At 35.8% G+C, this 16,538-nt stretch overlaps 1 protein-coding gene across 4 annotated transcripts in view; it reads right to left on the bottom strand.

Annotated features, from left to right (window-relative positions):
- The window catches only part of OPA1 (OPA1 mitochondrial dynamin like GTPase), an 83,797-nt gene that overhangs the window by 66,517 nt on the left and 742 nt on the right, over positions 1 to 16,538 (bottom strand). For 2 of the 4 annotated variants that reach the window (XM_081138519.1, XM_081138521.1), the window contains exons 2-6: positions 8,826 to 9,144; positions 7,596 to 7,692; positions 5,758 to 5,865; positions 5,203 to 5,256; positions 4,124 to 4,191 (exon numbers count right to left, since the gene is read on the bottom strand). In XM_081138519.1, the coding sequence (XP_080994645.1) occupies positions 4,124 to 4,191; positions 5,203 to 5,256; positions 5,758 to 5,865; positions 7,596 to 7,692; positions 8,826 to 9,144 (646 nt within the window). The remainder of the gene's footprint in view (positions 1 to 4,123; positions 4,192 to 5,202; positions 5,257 to 5,757; positions 5,866 to 7,595; positions 7,693 to 8,825; positions 9,145 to 16,538) is intronic. The other 2 variants (XM_081138520.1, XM_081138522.1) reach the window with 1 other exon arrangement.

Genomic DNA, 16,538 nt, shown 5'->3' with positions numbered 1-16,538 from the left:
TACAAATAATAATTTTAAAAGATAAACAAATCAGTCCATTAGTAATAGTATTATGAATATTACAGTATCTAATAAATCCCCTTTGTTCCAAATTTCCTATGAAGTGTTATATATACAGTATGTGTGTGTGTGTGTATATATATATAATTAATGTTTTTTAAATGACATAAAAAGGCAGTATGCATATTACTAAGGAATAAAGTAAGGGTGCCTGTTTTCCCACTCCACTTCTCATGCAGTTCCTCTCAGTTTTTCTTCCTCTGATCTTTCTGCTTCTCATCCACTATACTCCAGTACACAGTGATTTGGCTTCCTGGCTAAGAATTTAACCAAGCATAAGTTTCTGGTCGTTAGATGCTCAGGCAACTCAAGTTTCCTGACTCTGTAGTTACCTGATGGTGCTGGCTGTGAGAATCTCATTTTATTACCACATTTGTTATATAAGGAATTCCAGAAATATAAATAGTACTTAAGAAACACTGCTTTGTTACAATTCAGTATGTACTACCTTCACATTCTTGTTCTCCTCAATAGCTGCCAAATATTGAAGGCCAAGAGAAATTCACAGGTAATCAGAGCAAAAAGACATATGACATAAAATCTTTAGGCTCACTCTTGTTGGCATCAATCAAATTTATTACTTTAAATCAACTGATTTTGCTAAGACCTCAGCACTATCCCAGGTGCTCTGAGAACAGAGATTCTGTGGTAGGAATATTCCATCAATAGTAAGAATGCAAACCAAAATAGATAGTGTTACATATGGTAAGAGTTTTAAATGTGAAGCATATAATTAATGGAATGAAAATGATTATAGAAGCCTGAATGCATGTGACAACTGAGCTGGGCTTTAAGGATGAGTAACGAGGCAGTGGAAAGGAAAGAGAGTTATTTCAGCTGGGAGGTACAATACAAGCCACACAAATAAGAAATAAAGTAACATGTGGAAAAGAAAAGCAGTATAATGTATTACTGTTTAATAATTATATTTAAATTATATTTTCATGATCTAGACTGCTAAAAGGTCCTCCAAATATTTTCTATAAATTATAATTGTGCTTGTTACCTTTAGAATGACCATATTCCTTATTTCTGTGATATGTTTATGAACAATTAGAAACATGATAGAACAAAAGCACAGATAATAAAATGTCTCATTTAGCAAATTTTCACTACAACACAACAATCTTACTGAATCTAAAAAGGGAGATACACTAAGTAGTCTTGTCACCGTTAATGTATTATGACTAATATATAGAAATCTACTAAATCAATTTGCTCACCACTAAAATAGGCTCACCACTCCAATTTCTAATTTGTTTTCAGGTAGTTCTAAAGGTCTCCAAGTCTCAAAAATATTATTCAGTTCACACAAGGGCTCTTTCTAATATTTTAAAGAGGACACAAGTTTTAAAATTTTTGATTAACAAAAAACATTTATTAAAAAGTGGTTTCAGTATTTTTTCCATTTTTTTACTTATCAAAGATACATACCAGAACTTTTCATCAACATAACATAAATAACTACTGTCCACAAACTGAATGGATGTTAATCCAGGCAAAAATCAAAGAAAGTTGATGTCTAGTCAGCCCATACATTCTTATGTGCAAAGGTGTGCTTTCTGCTGACCTTCTGAAGACCTCCATTACAACTTTCCAGAACACCTAAAAGTCTAGTGCCCCAGACTGGGAACCACAGGTAATCACTTCATCATGTTGTTCATTCTGTCTGACTCAAGTCAAACAATCTGACTTGTGTTCCCTCAACTGCCCGTCACTTTCACATCAGTTGACTTTGAAAGGTCCTAACTGTTCCACTACTTGCCAGCACTTCTCCAGATGTGTTCTCCTATTAGAAAGCACAAATCTTTTTTTTAGTTCTAGTTGTTGAAATGTTTTCAATTTATTACTATTATTTTTAAAAATATGATTCACATTTACTTTTATATTTCTAGTAGAAGTCCAGCCAGAAACCTAGGTTCAAACCAGACAACCATTAAGCTAAGGTATGACTGCTTCAAACCCTGAATACTGTTTTAAATCTGGAGCTCTTGGACACCAGACCAAACCAATCAAAAAGGTATCAGCTACCACCTCTAATCATTGCCCAAATTTTCAAACTCGGTGTTTTAGAGTAATTTCAAAAAGGCTAGGGCTAAGCTAAGGTTTCTCCTTCATTACCTTAAACCATCAATTTGTAGCCAGAACTCTTAAAATCAGTTTTCCTACATCTTATTTGAATGGTTCATTATTCTCAAGTATCACAGGTAACAGTCAAGCCTTGAAACCATAATGCTGCATATTAATAGCATTAAAACCACTAGTAGAGGCTTAAAATGCTTTTTCTGTATATTAATTTTTATACTAGGATTTGCTACAGTTTGATTTAGCCTGTAAAAAAAGCAGCTTAATTCCAACTCTAGATTTAGTATTTACAACTAACAGTTGAAAATAATAATTGGTGAGTTTTTTAATGGGCAAAGATAATCACCATAAATTAAGAAAAAATTAACAGAAAATAGTCTACAAGGGTATTTATCTTCCTACAAGCAAAGGAGTAAATTATAAAATAAAGCAATAAATTTGATTTTATGTCTGCTGTATAAAATCAAATCTGTAAAAATAATTAAACTCCCTGAGATCCATACTCTTGCATTTCCCATATTGTAGAGCTCCTGATTTTTTATTGATTGTTCATGTATCACCTTAGTATGATCTTAAGGGAATTATCTGAGTCAGGCCCTGAAATAGGTTTCTCATTCACCAAAATGATCCTAGGCTATAGCAGAGAAAAGCAGAGATGCAGACCTCCATTGACTAACCTAGGCAACAAGAAATCTTGTCACTCAAAAACACACTACCATATCTATAACAGAAGTTCCTTCTCCCCCATTTGATTAGCTCCTCTCTGTACAGTAGGTCTACCTGTATTAAGGACCAAGGCCTTGGATCAAATTAAGCTGTGCACAATTGGCTAATTTCTATTCAATTTTTTCTCCCCAGTAGCATGAACAGTCAAGGGTGTTCCTTGATTATAACAAAGCCAATGAAAAAGATGTAAAGAAAGATATAAAGTTAAAAGGGAAATGCACACCTATGTGCACACACACACACACGTTTCAAAATATATTTTCTCCAAAAGATCAAGCTAAAAGGTAAAAGAAAAAACCAAACACCTCTTGAAATATAATTAAATCTTGGAATATTATGTAAAAAGTTCAAAGTTAAAGGAAAGAGAGATAGAAACCTATACATAGAAATTTTCTTCCTGCTTCTCAAACATGAAATAATTTCTTTTCAATGTATTCATACCATAACCTTCAGTATAAAAGCTACATAGTCCACATTTATTTTTAAATGTTCACAGAGTATTTTTTCCAGATATCTATATATCTAGACACTTTTTAATATTCAAGGAATTAGTCATCTTACCAATTCCAAAATATAAAAAAAGACTAAGAAAATGTAAGGTTACAGAGCAATGTATGTTATACTACATAAGCGATTCTCTTAAAACTGTCATATGCATTTTTTTAATGTATGTGTTGAAATTGACAAACCCTAAATAACCCCATACATACATAATTTTGTTGACTATCAGTGTAACAGGATTTATTCCCTACTATAACCTGCTTTCTACTCCCTTAATATTTCCCCTAAGTGTGTATCATAAAACACTGGTCCCTAGAAGATATTTCATGAACAAGGGCTCTGCTGCTAAATAAATCTGGAAAACCCTGTACGCTCTGACTTCTCCTGGAGCTTCACAAAGCGCAAAAGTATATTAAGATCTGAGAAATCCAAGGGAAAAGAAAAAAAGCCTGCTTGTTTTATTTATACCAGCTTCTTCCATACATATTTAACAACAAACCCTTCGTTAGGAACAAACTGTTGAAACTAATATATTGCAGAACATATCTGAAAGAAACAGACTTCTCCAATCATATTCATAAAATATGCTGTATATACCTTGCATTTTGTACCAAGGTTAGTAACAATACTCTGTTTAGGTGTTTTATATTTGCTCCTCAGATGTTACCATTTTCAAGTCTTGCAGGTAAGTTAAAAACATTTTAAAAATCTTACAAGACTATCTAGGTGAAGAATTCTCCTTTATACTTACCTTTCTATAATGCTTGTCACTTTCAGGTCCATGATCTGTTGCTCTAAACGTGGTTTCTCCAGATGAACCTTCAAAATAAACACGCAGTCCTTTAAATTCTCCAGTGATGTCAATAATCTAAATTCCAAATTATGTTAAGATGTCCCCCATTTTCCCCTCCTTTGCCCCCTATATCCAGCCCCTGCCTTCCCCACACTATTGTCTGTGTCCATGGGCTATACCTATATGCATGTATGTTCTTTGGTTAACCTGTCTCTTCCTGTCCCCTCCACTCCCCTTCCCTCTGAGATGTCAGTCTGTTCCATGCATCCATGTCTCAAGACCTAATTTGTTCATCAGTTTATTCTGTTCATTAGATTCCACATATAAGTGAGATCAGGTGATATTTGTCTTCCTCTAACTTATTTATTTCACTTAGCATAATCTCCAGGTCCATCCATGCTGTCACAGTCAACAATAAATAAATAAAAATTTTAAGAAAAGGTAAATGGATTTTAGAGTAAGTATCACTTTTTTTGGAAAACTATTCTTATTTAACCCATGCAAAAAAAAAAAAAAAATTTTTTTTTTAAGTTGTAGCATGTGTTTAACCTATTTTTAAAAATATCACTGAAAATTACAATAAAAAAATAAGGCAATTTTTGATAAGTATTTTACATGAGTGTACTTACAATTCAGCCATATACCACTGCCATTATGTAAAGATTACATATAGCAAAAAAAATAAATTTAAAATGTTACCTATGACAGGACAGATGAGACAAACTAAAATTACTTTTCATTTCAATTATCAAAAACAATCAGATCAATTTCAAGAAAATATTCTGGTAAAGCAAACTCTCTTTTTAATAGCTTTAATCTTAAAATACAGATACATATTTAGGAATTTTAGTTTTACTACAAAATAATTACTTTATTACTTCCACCTAAAGGAGAATGAATTTGCCCAATATAATTCTGGGGTTTTGAAATTTAGCATAAGCAGCATTACAAATTTGGTCTGCAATTTTATTTGCAAGTAGTTTATTAGAAGCATTTAGAAGGCATGTTAAGATCAGCAAAAATGTCTGTTTACACACCTAACAAGAGAAGTAGGTCAGAAGCTCCTATGATTTCACTAACCAATTTGTGACCTGTGAAAAATCAGCAAAAGGGGAAATAGAAATGTAAAACTTTAACAGGAATGAGCAAACAAAGATGTCTGAGATCTCAGGTATATATCAAGATAGGGCAGTAATTGGGCAAATACACCAGGATTAACCTTAGTAAATTCTACTCATTATGGTCTATCATAATAAAATTTGTTTTAAAATCACCAAATTGGCTCTAACCAATTATGAAAAGCAAACACATAGGAAGTCTCATCTACTTGTCAAGAACAAGTGATATTTTCCCCCTCACTGATTAAGGTCTAGCTTAAGTTGTTGCAAACTTTCATTCTGTTGGGCTAAACAAAAATTAAAATCACTGCACAACAAAACTTCATGATTATATATTTTTTCCAAAAACCTGTGTTTCATTTGTACTAAATGTTTTCATTTAAAAGATGGAAATAAACAAATAAATACACCTAATTAATTTTCCTCTGTGATTCCTAGCATTTTAAATGAGATCAAACACAGGTCCTTCCTTACCTGTGGTGAAAAAGTCCTTCAACAGGCTGAGGCTTTCAACAATCTTGTCAAAGTCAGGAGCCAACTTTGCAAGGTCCTCTGAATTAGGAAGGGCTTTTCTAATTTTCTCTGGAGAAGACGCACACACAAAAACTTCATTCAGTCTCAAAGTAATAAGACATTAATAAAATTTAAATATCACTATATATACATTTAAATTAAAACCCTTTCCCATTTTCTCCTTATTACAACTACGGCTGCTACATATATATCTGAAACAATGTGTTATTCTGATGATATTTCACAAGCCATACAATTTTTTTAAAAAGACTCACCAAACACATGGCTTAGATGGAGACTTTTGATTTATAAGTTAAATGCCTTGAGACAGAGCACTGTATAAACAATGTTAACACTGGACTGGAATTGGAAGTACTTTTGGGAAGGAAGTCACAGCAAAGAGGCAAAGAATCAAAGAAAAAAGAGACAAACATCTCTTACAGTACCTGGCCTAGCTCAAAACGTGATCGCATCCCAGTTCAAGCTCAGGAACAGAATTCCATTGCTTCTCTCCCTCTTTTCATAGTCCCTATTACCAACTGGTAATAATTAAGAGCCCAAGGCAAGCTTTTATTTTATTTTAGTTTGTTTTATTTATAAAATGGTCAAAGCATTTATTTTTGTTTAAAAACATTCAACAATTTTGTCTAAGTCTGGTACAACTTTATAGGGTCTTCTGAATTAGGAAGGGATTTTCTCTGGAGAAGACCAAAACGCATAAATATTCTCAGAATAAGAATATATGCCAGCTAATATTCTAAGTGCTATAAAAGCATTAACTTGCTTAATCTTCAGAGCAACCCTACAAAATTTCTATGATCACCCCATTTTACATATGAGGAACTGGGGAACAGAGATTATGGAACTGGACCCCAGCACAGCAAAGAAGAGAGGGAGTCAGGGTTTTAAGCCTAGGCAGTCTAGGTTCAGAATCCAGGCTGTCGGACACCATACCATGGTACTGGCAAATGTATTGAGTTAAAAACCAATCCTCATGAATACTAAAAAAATAATTTGAAAGAGTATGTTTCCTGCAAATATCTTTGTCAACACAGCAGTTTTATCTTAAAGGAAGTACTGTGAATAAGTGTATGTAGAGATTAATTCCACCCCCATATACACTTAAGCTAAGAAATTAAATAGTTTTTAAAAAGAGACTGGGGAAAATAATTTCATCCAAAAATTTTTTAAAAATCACCATGACTTACTGACAATCACAGCTATAAAATACACATTTTCTCACCTACCTATTGTTAGAAGAAGGGGGACAGTGGCTGATAATAGGGAGAAATTACTCTGGACACTAGCAGACTTTCAAAGAATCTGGTTACTAAAAATAGAGATAACCAAAGTATCCAATCAAAAAGAGCTAGTTAAGTGGGTTATAGTGCATCAGTTCTGGGTAACACGCAACACTGAAAATGATGTTTGGGAAGGTTGCTTGGTAGTATGGAAAATGCAAACAAAATGTGTTAGGTAGCAAAAGATAAGATACCAAAGGGTATGTTCACTACGATTATATAATTTTTAAAAAGGAAACAAAAATATTAACCACATACACAAAACTGGTGCAATTAAAAGAGCATGCTCCTTAAGGACAGTGGCAGCTTTGTTAAAGTGATGGACTAGTAGATACTTTCTTTTTCTCATAAATTTTTTCTTTGATAGTCTATTATTTTTATCATTAAAATAAAACTACTACACATTCAACTCATGAGTTAGGAAACTATCTCAACACAACTAGTTTTTTTTCCTATAGATAAGACCAAAAAAAAAAAGTTAATGTTGATGATACAAACCTAAATCAATATACTCATCAATCTCCCAAACAATGTCAGGCACAATCCATTTATAGTCACTTAGGTCTGGTATCATATCTTTCCATTGATCAAAAGTCTAAAAGATAAGAAAGAATGCCAGTCAAATGCTCTGAATGCCATATAAAAATATAAGAAAAACTATTTTAATTAAAACATGCTAATCTACTAAGAGTGATACATTATGTTCAAAAGTTTTAGAAACAAAGTGGCCTCAATTCCTCTAAAAACAAATTAGCAGGCAAGCATGTAAAAATGTAAATGTTCCTTTACTGAATATGAGAAATGTAAAATTTCAAAATATTTTCTCATTTCAAACAGGTTTCATGGCATGGCTTTAAACAACACTGTGGAATAGAAGGAAGACAGACCAGGGGTCAGGACACCTTGCCTCTGGTCCCAGCCAAGAAGTAGCTGCATGAATATGCCACTTAAGTTTCCCATCTGTTCCACTAAATGGCAAAGCTAAAAATCAAACCAAAGTGTTCTCACTCCCAGCACAGTATTCCTTCTCCTAGGCCTTTTTTAAAAAAAATCTTCACCCGAGGATATGTGGGGTTTTTAAAAATTGATTTTAGAGAAAGAGGAAGGAAAAGAGAGAAAGAATGATGTGAGAGAGAAACATCTATCGGCTGCCTCCCATACACACCCTGACAAGGGATTGAACCAGCAATCTACGTATGTGCCCCGACCAGAAGTCGAATCCATGACCCTTTGGTGCATTGGACAACATTCCAATCAAACTGAGCCACACCAGCCAGAGCTCCACTAGGCCATTTTAATTTCCAATAATTATAACTAAAATTTGGAAGGTATTTTCCTATTACTATTCACACCATTAAAACAATCTAGCATAACCCTGGCTAATGTGACTCAGTTGGTTGGAGAGTCCTGTGCACCAAAAGGTCATGGGTTTAGTTCTGGTTCAAGGCACATACCTGGGTTGCAGAGTGATCCTGGTCAGGGCTTGTGCAGGAGGCAGCCAACAGCCTCTATTTCTCTCTCTCTATTTCTCTCTCTTTCCATCTTTCCTTCCTTCCCTCCCTCCCTAAGATCAATCAATAAATAAAAATCCAGCATATGGTAGAGACACAATAAATATTTAAACATCTAATTATATTTTATTGCACTAAAGAAAAATCACTTATGCTATGAAAACCTTAAAATAATCATGCTGAATAATTGGAAAAGCGGTAGGAAAGTTAAACTCACCTTTTTGGCTGTATAGCCACCCCCAACAGCAGATCCCAGTATGAGATATCGAAGTTTTAAGAGTCTTGCAGCTAATCTTGCCGGCCAAAAATTCCTGCGGGGCTGGTAGCCATATTTAATTGGAGAGAGTTTCAGTTTGCGTAAAGGGAGGTTAGTCAGAGAGGAAAACTGATGAAATGATGCCCTGAATTGGGGTCTTTGAAGCTTTAAGGTAGGATGACATGAATGATAAATACTTCGTGAAACCAGATGCACTTTTTGCAGTGGTACGCTTCCTTTTATTCCAGAGCTGTGTTTCACTAAGGACTGGCAGACCTCGCTGAAACACAAATGGGTATGGGAGAAAGATCAGACAAGGTAACAACGCAAAGAAAATTATATAAAAAGAGCAATATAACAAAGGGAAAACACACATACGAGAGCATGTGGCCAACCACACCATGTCACACAGTAGCTTATACTTATTAATCATCTGCTGTGTGCCAGGCATTGTTGCAGTATGTGCTACCTCATAAATCGTAATTTCCCCCATCTTATAAAAAGTAAGGTCTGTCATCTTTTATTAACCAAAAAATTCAATTCTCCTGACCTCAAACTCAGTGTATGAAAAGCAAAGTCCTCATTTTAACTTCAAAATGGGCTCTACCCCAGCATCAGACACACATGACAATGAAAAACATAACAAATGCCTCCGTGCCAGAGGAGCAGGAGAGACAGTGACACAAGAGTTCACAGAAAGCGAGTGATCCCTAGGGGCTGAGGTGGTCAGGGAATACTTCCAAGAAAAAGTAAAACTTACTGAGGTGGAAAGAGCCAAAAACAGTGAAAGAAATTCCAGATAGAGAAGGGTACGGAGCTAAGACAATGAAATGGCACAAGGATAACAGGCTAGCACAGAAGGTTCACTGTGGAAGGTGAAATTGGAGAGGAGGTCGAAGGACAAACTACAGAGCCACTGAACGTCAGGCTGTTTCAACTTTACTTTGTAGGTAACGGAGCCACTGAATGTTTCCAAGTACAGTAATATTAATTAAAAGATAATTTAAAAAGATATTAAAGATCATGTGCTATAGACTGTTTATGTCCCCCCAAAATCTGAAGCCTAATCCCCAATGTGATAGTATTTGGAGGTGGGGTCTTGGGGGGTGGGTAATCAGGTCTGTATGTGGTCATGAGGGTAGAGCCTCCACGCTGAGACGTACCCTTCTACGGGGATAAAGAGCACAGCTCTCTCTCCCTACCATATGAGGGAACAATGAGAAGATGGCTGTCTATAAAGCAGGAAGCAGACCCTCACCAGATACCAGATTTGCTGCCACCTTGATCTTGGACCTCTCAGCTTCCAGAACTATGAGAAATAAATGTTTGTGTTTAAGCCGCCCAGTGTATAGCAATTTCTCATAGCAGCCCCAAATCACAAAGACACAATGTTAGATCAGAAGACAGGTAAGTAAATCAGAAGTGGAGAGAAAAGGTGATCATATTTTAGTTGTCTAGATGTAAGGAAGAAGAAACTGAAGTGAGGTAGCAACCGCGAGAAAGGAAAGGGAAAGGTAGATACCAGAATGACAGGCTAGACATAGGAGGAGAGGAAAGAAGAGTAAGTGATAACCATGAGGTTTTACCTGGGATGACTAAAGTTACCGCTTACAGAAATAAAAAACTCAAGAGATGAATCAACTGTGGAGTTCATGGTTTCACAACATTTAGCTCAAATTTCTTTCAAATCTATTCTTACATCCACTTAAGTCTTTCGAATCAGATAAAACTTTGGTTCCAATCACAGCTTCATTGCTTACTAGTTGGGCAATCAAAGACAAATTATGAATTTTTATAATCTGTTAAAATTAAAATTATTTCAATCTGTTAAAATTAAATAATAGTTATATCAGAGTCATAGTTAGTAATCACTAATCCAAGTACCTTATTCTCAGACCATAATTCCCTTTCACTACAACCATCTTTGACCCTATGAGACAACCAAGTCACTGATATATTTCTGTCTTCTTACCTATTAGTTTCCAATCTATCTATTTACCCACTTACCCACCTTAAATTCCCTAGTTCACAGTTTCAATAATTCTTGTGCAAATATTCTAGACTCCCTTGTTCTCTGACATTTTGTTTTACTTAACTGGCAAAATATAAACCCTGGATGATCCTTATTATGTATTTTCTCCCTGTCTGACCAGGGGAATGAAGCACTACTAAAGAAAATCACACCTTATTGGACAGACATGTCACCTACGCCCTCAAGACTGCCTGAAGTCTTACTTCATTTCTCTTATCAATACATTCTTCTACTCTCTGCTAGGACTATTTCAGTCATTTTCCACCCTCCTCTAACCTCCCACATCACCCCATACTTCCCCCAACTCTCCCTAGATGACCTTGCCCCCTACTTCACTGAGAAAATGGAAGCCATCAGAAGGAAACATGCTGTTTACCTACCGCAGCTACACATATATCTTCTAGCTGCCCCCTCTTTCTACAATCTCTGTAAGATTACAGCAATTGCTCCTCCCCCTAGAGAATCCTGTTTTGAATTTTCTTTCTCCTCTCCTGCCTTTTAAAGAATCACAAGTCAAGTCTCTCTCATCTGAAAGGAGAGAGGGGAGAAAAGACCTCATTTCATTTCTCTAGCTATTCACTAAAGCCAAATCAACCTAATTTTCATTTGTATAATTTCAGTGAAATGGCTTTTACAGAGTATACCAAAAGCTTTCCAATGGGCATTTGTTTTCTCTATTCTCATTTTAACTCTCTGAGCAATATTTGAAAATGTTGACACCTCCTCATTGTTGGAACTCTCTCTTCCTTGGCAGTTTCCAGTTTTATTCTTACCTCACTGGTCACTAGTTTTCACTCGCCTCCTCCTCAACTACAGTATCTTTTAAATGTTATGAGTTTATTAAGGTTAAGATCTAAACCCACTTCTCTTCTCACTGTATACATTTTTCCTAGGCAATCTTATCCACATCTATTTCCTTGATTACCATCTACATACCCATGTTTCTTAAATTTATGTCTAATACAAATAATTAAGTTCCAGATCCTGCTGTCCAACTGCTTACTCAATATTACTACTTAGATATTAAAAAATACCTCAAGCCTGGCAGGCGTGGCTCAGCAGTTGAGCGTTGACCTATGATCCAGGAGATTGAGGTTCGATTCTGGTCAGGGCACAAGCCCAGGTTTCCAGCTCCATCCCCAGCATGGGGTGTGCAGGAGGCAGCCAATCAATGACTCTCATCATTGATGTCGCTATCTCTCTCTCTCCCTCTCTGAAATCAATAAAAATAAGTATTGTAAAAAATACCTCAAATTCAAGATGTCCAAAACCTTGCTCCCTCCCCTCCTCCCCAAACCCTGACTTCCCCCCAGCACTCCTCTCAGAAAACAGCGTAAGCCCTACCCAGTTACATAAGCCACACACCTGGGGATGATTCTTGACTCTCCCTCACCCTCAAGCTCTGTTAATTCTACTTCAGCACAGACCTCAAACCTCCCACTTCTCCCACCTCCACTACCATCATTTCTTAGTGGGTGGCTACAATGGTCTGTACCACAGTACAACCAGAGCACTCTTCCAAAATGTAAATCTGATCACTGTCACTCACCTGCATAAATCTATTAAATGTCCCCCGTGCATCTAGAATAAAATCCAAACTCCTGGTCTATAAGGCCCTCCATCACGGTCTGGTCCCAGTTTCTTCTCCCTCTCACCTCCAGGCAGGATTCTCATGTAGATCCTCAACAGCACCATGCTCCTTCCCACATCAGGGCCATAATGCCCACTGTTCCTGGACAAACTCTTCTACCTACTTAGCTCCTGTTACTCTTGTTAGAAATGGTTTCACCTCAAGCATTCCTCCTCTCCCTGAACCTTCATTCTTATTCAAGTCCCCCTGCTACAGTTCTTGGCTCCCGGTATTTTTTCTTCAGTGCTTATAAAATTTGTATTACATAATAGTCTAATTATTGAATTAACATTTGTCTCTACCATTAAACCGAAATCTCCGTAAGGCCAGGGTTCTGCCTGTTTTGCTTACCATTGTATTTTTAAAGCCTAGCCCAATGCATCATAAGTAGTAGACACTAAATAAATTTGCTTAATGAATATAAGCTATTGGGATAATTAAATAGCAAACTTTTTAAAAAGATGAAAGAATCTAGCAATAAACACAGAAAAAGTGCTCAATAAATGTCATTTCAACATTAGTTGCACTAATCCCCACTAATGTATGACTGAATAGCTCTTTAAGCCTCAAAAAATTATTTGCTGCTTTTAGAAAATAGTTAATCCAAATATATAACCAAAATAGATGAACTTCAAGACTGAGTGGTCATATCCCTAAGATGTTATTGTTTTTCATTATAGTTAAGTCCTCACTTAATGTCATTGATTGGTTCTGGTTCTGCAAATGATGTATAATGAAACCAGTTTTACCCCAGACTAACTTATATAAACAAGAGTTAAGTTCCTATGGCAACTCATCTGAGTTATAATGAAACAACTCAGACTGCAACAACTGTATTCAAGGGCTTGCTGTACTTTCTTCATCTTTTATTTCCAAACCCGTAAAATTCTAACTTCCACAATGGTGGCAGCAATAGCTGTGGGTGGGGACAAAGACAGAGTGTATGGCAGTCCTAATCAGGAACTACATGTAAAATGTTCCTCAATTAGTCACCTGGAAGAGATAACTGATGCAAAGCAAAATCCTAGTTGAAAAAGCATCCTCAAGAATTACTTCTAGAGCTTCCAATTCATGATGATGACCTAAGTGTGTGTGTGTGTGTGTGTGTGTGTGTGTGTGTGTGTGTGAGAGAGAGAGAGAGAGAGAGAGAGAGTGAGTGTGTATGTGTGTAAGGGTAGGGATATCTGGCAAGGAAGAGCTAAACCTCCCCAGTGTGTGTGTGTGTGTGTGTGTGTGTGTGTGTGTGTGTGTGTGTGTGAGAGAGAGAGAGAGAGAGAGAGAGAGAGAGAGAGAGAGAGAGAGAAAGAGAAAGAGAGAGAGAGAGAGAGGGAGAGAGTGTATGTGTGTAAGGGTAGGGATATCTGGCAAGGAAGAGCCAAGGCTCCCCAGTGTGTATGTGTGTAGTGTGAGTGTGTGTGTGCATGTGTGTAGGGGTAGGGATATCTGGCATGGAAGAGCTAAAGCTCCCCAGTGTGTGTGTGTGTGTGTGTGTGTGTGTGTGTGTGTGTGTGTGTGTGTGTGTGTGTTGGGGTAGGGGTTCTCTGATAGCCTGCTCACTCCCTATAAACCCTAAAATGAAGCCTACTAGCTGACATATCATATACCTAAAGGCTCAATCACCTTTTCATTCAGGGGTAACCCCCACAGGCACCTATATCAACCATTAGTCCTTCATGTTTAAATATGATTAGATAACGAGGCTCTTGCAGAAAACCAGCAGCTCTTAAGATGAGGACCAAGATAAACACCATTATTCATCTTGGAAAAAGTGAGGATACAAAATTCTAATTAATATATTCAGGACACTTCCTAAAGATACTGCAGATATAAAACAGAAAATAGAAGCAGGTGGTATTAAAAATAGCTACTGGAGCACAATACAAAATTTACAGAATTACATATCTTTTAAGAGTTTAATAAATGTTAAAAAGGAGTTCATGGAGATGAAAGCTGTAATGGCCAATATAAAAAAAAAAAGAACAGCAACACCACACAATGAGTTAAGGAAATTCTACAGAACTTAGAATATAAAGAAATAAGTAGAAAAGTTAAGTGACTCAGAGAAGTGTGTCTATGAAATACAATCCATGGGATTCGTAAAATGATTCCCTGGGATTGAGGAAGAAAGCTTCTAGATACAGGTTGTTTATTTGTATCTCATCCTTCAAGATTATATTAGAGTCAGTTTATAATGTAAATAATTAATTAGCACAGAGGTACATTTATAACTTTTTTTGAAGTGTGCATATACACATATTGTGGTCCATGCATACTTCTCCAACAGATGATAGGTACAGATCATATTCTGGAAATCATGAACAATCTAAAAAACCTCCCACAATATTCATATAACAGATGTCTAAAAAGAAAACAGGTAAAATAAAAGGAAAAAAAAATAAAGAAAAAAAAAAGAAGACAAATTTCTCAGAACTGAAGAATCTTTTTAACAGAAAGGCATGAGTGTCAGGCCAGATGAGTGGGGGTTGGGGTGGGAGGGTAAAGAGTGGGAAATGGGTAAGACCCACACCTGGACAAAACCTTGAGAATTTTAAGATAAGGCCAAGATCCTAAACGCTACCATGAAGGGAAAAACATGATACCTACAAACACAAAAATCAGATTGTTCTGAGAGTTTGTATTAGTAACAAAGGATGATAGAAAAAACTGTAGCAATACCTTCATAGTCCTGAAGGAAAAGGATTTTGAATGGACTTCCATATTCAGCCAAACTAAAAATCAAACATGAACCAACATAAGGTTTTTCCCCCTGAAATCATCTATTCTCTCTCATCTACCATCTCTTTTAACCTGTACATCATTCCCTAATATGTAATTCTTTTTCAACAATTTTACCCAAATATTTATTGCATCTAAATAAATGCTGGTTATTGGTCTTCTTACATGTCTATCAGCATGTATTTAGATATATAAGTCAAAAAATGCTTTTATATTCCCATCTGTTAAAGCATAGAAAATTAAATGTACTTCTTCATAACATGCAGAGGAACTCTAGCAGAAGACAAATTCCAGAGCTTGGGGTTTTTCACTTTTTAAGTCTCTACTTCTGCAGGTAGCTAAACTGTGCTATCAACATAAGATGCCACTTTTAAGCCCTAACTTTATGGCGTCCATAGTAACTTCAAAAGCAATTTAGCCCAACAGCATCCAATTGAATAAACAAATATTAGTTATTAATCAGGTTGTTTTTAAACTCAATCTTTAAAGTTTTTCCTACAGATATTAATTGCTTCAACAAAGTATGCTATTTTCTGCAGTCTTTTCTCTATTTAAAGAAAATTAGATATGTTTCCCCAGTAAATACTGAGTAGAAATAAAAAGATTGTAAATAACTTTAGTATCAAGGGCTGTGGATTTACTCAGAAAATAAAATTTCATGAAATTAGAAATAATGTATCCAATTATTCTAACTGACAAAATCTGTAACTATTGTATGCCATCCAGTTCTGACTTTAATCTCAAGTTAAGCTTTGTGAAATAAATGAACTCTATTCTTTATAAACACTATAAATTATCAAAACTATTTAAAAAGTTCTGAAAAAAATTCAAAACAGCTGTTTAGAGGTTGAGTTAATTCGTGAAAACCAAGTTTTTTTCAACCTTGCTTAATGTATATTACTTCTTATGAAATGCCTGCAACAATGAGTTAACTCTGAAGGTATCTAAAGATATTAAAATACAACTACACATACAGATACAGTCATTTTAATCTCATTAAAATGCATATAGTAACCCATAGAAATGAAAAGACTTCTACGATTCTCTACTTAGAATTAAACCAGGCCAGAGCAACAATAACAGTGTGATTAGAAAGCTGGTGCCACACTTATCGCCTTGCATCCAAAACCAAGACTCCTCGCCTAAACTCTGAAAAAAGCTGCTATTAACAGGGCATCTCTCATTACCATCTCTGACACCCTATGCGTCACCGCTCCAGACCTGGCTCCAAAATCACGGTCACACAGCGGACTAGGGAAAGAGGCAAAGTCCCCTT

The sequence above is a fragment of the Miniopterus schreibersii genome, assembly GCF_964146895.1.
Source record: "Miniopterus schreibersii genome assembly, chromosome: 5".
Lineage (NCBI taxonomy): Eukaryota > Metazoa > Chordata > Mammalia > Chiroptera > Miniopteridae > Miniopterus > Miniopterus schreibersii.
The sequence above is the reverse complement of the archived record's forward strand: the minus strand, read 5'-3'. Positions and strand labels throughout refer to the sequence as shown.